We start from the raw sequence: 3,196 nt of genomic DNA, 5'->3' as shown, positions 1-3,196 counted from the left end.
TTAAACAACAACAACAACAACAACAACAACAACAACCAAAACAACAACAACAACAACAACAACAACAACAACCAAAACAACAACAACAACAACAACAACAAAGACATCAATGACACAGCGGTACCTTGTGTCCTGGCATGACAAAGCCGGCTCCGCAGTCGACGTGCATCCAGCGCGGATGGGGCTCCGTCTCGCCGTCCTTCGCCGCAAACTGGAAGTGCGCAACCACCTGTTGAACGCGGTAGTGATTGGATGGATGAGTGGGGAGTTGGTGGACCACGAACACGCCAATGAGAGAATGCATGCATGGCTGGTTGGGTGGCTGTATTGTTAGTTGCAAGGGCATTGGATGTGTATCTGGGTGGAAGAGCAAGGGAGCGACTGTTAGCGAATACATAACAGTGCACCTTGCCGACGTTTGCGATGGTGAGCTGCTGCGTGTATTTCTCTCCAACGTGTACGTGGGGGAAGTGTAGCTGAAACAAGCAAAAGATGACGGTGGGGCTTGAGAAGGATGCACAACACACATCACCCGCAATTGCAGCGTAGACGACAACAATATCACACACACAAACACGTACACGTACACGCACACACGCACACACGCACACACACACACACACACACACACACACACACACACACGCACACACACACACACACACAATTTAAGCACAGCAGAACAAACCACCCCACCTCCTGGGAGTCGAGGGTGACATCCGGCAGGGCGCTGTTCTCGATGACGTCCAGTTCGCGCACGACGAGAGCGCGCGTCGCCCGCCGTCGCTCCTCGTTGATCACCCGCAGCTGGTGAAGAGAGGGGAGGGGGGTTGTGTGTTGTGTTGTGTCGCGTGTGTGAGGGGGTGGAAAGGTGAGCATGGACGGTCAAAGGTAAGCACGCATACACACACACACACAAGCACAAGCACAAGAACAAGCACAAGTACAAGCACAAGCACAAGCACAAGCACACACACACACACACACACACACACACACACGCACAAGCACAAGCACAGGCACAGACGCATTCATACAACCACAAATGCATGAGCGGGTCAATCGCTCACGTTGAGACGAAAGCGGCCGCGGACGGGCTTGTGATCGGAGATGGTGATGGCGTGCGCAGACGTGTACTCAAGGACCGACACCTGCAGATGCAGTTACATACACATGGCCTTGAGTGCACGACAACAACAACAAAGTAGCAGCTTGTGCAACACACCTCTCGCTAACACACACACACAGACACACAGACACACAGACACACAGACACACACATATATACACACATATACACACAGACACACAGACACACAGACACACAGACACATACACATACACATACACACAGACATACACACACACAGACCACCACCACCAACAACAACAACACCTGGCTTGACAGCGGCGTGCCGTCGGGCGGTTGATAGAACAGAATTCGGTCGCAGTACGCGGGACTCCGCTGTTTCTCGCTGGTGATGGTGGTGGTTTTGTGCGTGTGTACGTGTGTGTGTACGTGTGTACATGTGTGTTTGTGTGTGTGTGTGTGTACATGTGTGTGCGTGTGTGTATGTAAGTGCGTGATGCGACACCGTTCAACAGTGGTGTGTGCATGTTGGTGACAGCAGCACCCATCGCAAGCACCAAAACACACAAATCCATTGCAACAGCTGCCCACTGACTGGTCGCACCTCGTATCAAAGGTGCTCGTGCCAATGTCGTATTTGTACGTCGGCGCAAACGCGATCGCCGGCTCCACAAAATGCGTAAACGCCGCGCCGATTCGCTGCTGCGTGCGAAGCTGATGAGAGAGAGAATGTGTGTGTATGTGTATGTGAGTGTGTGTGTGTGTGGGAGTGTGAGTGGGCATATGCGGGTATGTGTGTATGTATGTGTGTGTGCGTGAGTGAACGCATCTGCTTTCGGGTGTTCACGTGGTGCGCGCGCGTGCCCTGTGTGCCAAAATCAGCGCACAACGCATCACATGGGCCCCCATCATGGTGACATCACCTGGTCGTGTTCCAGCAGCTCTTCCAGATTCATCTTCTGCACAGCCGCTTTGATCGTCGCATCTGTACATTGGGAGCAAGATGACACGAGGGGAGGAGACAAGGTTACCCGATGCCACTCGCTCGCCCACGACGTTCACACACACACGCATGTACACACACACACACACACACACACACACACACACACACACACACACACACACACACACACACACACACACACACATACACACACACACGCACGCACGCACGCACGCAGCAACGCACCAAAGAGGTCTATTCTGTAGTTGAGGTCGCCGAGCCAGAAGAGATAGTCGTGGTCGAAGATGGTGCGCGTGCGGGCGCCCGTCCGGAACGAGATGCCCTTGCACAAATCGTGGTGGTTCTATCGCGCAATGGGCGATGCAGGGAACGGCGACATGATGGTGGGTGGGGTGAAGGAGCAGCAGGAGTGAGACATCAGCAAGGGGTCGATAATTGTGCGTGCATATGTGTGTTGGTGTGTGTGTGTGTGTGTGTGTGTGTGTGTGTGTGTGTGTGTGTGTGTGTGTGTGTGTATAAGAAAACCTGTGTGCGGAAACGCCCTAATAATGCATCCAATTGGGTAATCAATGCACCCACCTAGTTTATTATCGCATCTACTTTAAAGCATGATCTGAAGAACCGGGCTCCACCACCATGCTACGCACGATGAATTGCACTGCATCCAGCGTAGAGAATGCGACGTAACCCATTAGACGGGACGGCCGGAATTAACACGCGTCCGCTTGCCCCTTTAAGGCGCATGCTTTACTCGCGCAAGGCTCCGCCAAGTCGGTACGTCTGGCAAGAAAGGTTTGCAGCTCGCTGCAACCATTCTTAAAAGGAGCGTCAAAGGGCATGCATCATGTGGTGTGATACCTTCTTTCCCGCTTCGACCGCACAGAGTTGAACTCATCGAGACCTTTTACCCCGGTGAGCTTCAGTCCATGGTTTGGGCTTGAACGATTGCGCGGACTCCGTTCTGTCCAAATCCATCTGTAACTTCAGGGCGCGCAGGCGTCCAGCTTCGTCGAACCCATTCCATGACCCAATCACTTCACACAAGCCTCAGGGGGATTCATCTCCCACGAGGCGGTATGCTAACTGGGCTGCCGGGTGTCGGTTACTAACGTGGCCATTCGCGTTAGGGCTATGAATTA

At 53.1% G+C, this 3,196-nt stretch overlaps 1 protein-coding gene across 1 annotated transcript in view; it reads right to left on the bottom strand.

The window, feature by feature from the left end:
* Positions 1–106: 106 nt before the first annotated feature.
* The window catches only part of PTSG_02873 (uncharacterized protein), a gene marked incomplete at its 3' end in the record, with an annotated part of 7,080 nt that continues 3,990 nt past the window's right edge, over positions 107–3,196 (bottom strand). The window contains exons 12-19 of the mRNA XM_004996326.1: positions 2,283–2,400; positions 2,014–2,075; positions 1,695–1,804; positions 1,397–1,475; positions 1,071–1,151; positions 697–807; positions 408–476; positions 107–229 (exon numbers count right to left, since the gene is read on the bottom strand). Of these exons, the coding sequence (XP_004996383.1) occupies positions 107–229; positions 408–476; positions 697–807; positions 1,071–1,151; positions 1,397–1,475; positions 1,695–1,804; positions 2,014–2,075; positions 2,283–2,400 (753 nt within the window). The remainder of the gene's footprint in view (positions 230–407; positions 477–696; positions 808–1,070; positions 1,152–1,396; positions 1,476–1,694; positions 1,805–2,013; positions 2,076–2,282; positions 2,401–3,196) is intronic.

Source organism: Salpingoeca rosetta (assembly GCF_000188695.1).
Source record: "Salpingoeca rosetta unplaced genomic scaffold supercont1.6, whole genome shotgun sequence".
Taxonomy (NCBI): Eukaryota; class Choanoflagellata; order Craspedida; family Salpingoecidae; genus Salpingoeca; species Salpingoeca rosetta.
The sequence above is the reverse complement of the archived record's forward strand: the minus strand, read 5'-3'. Positions and strand labels throughout refer to the sequence as shown.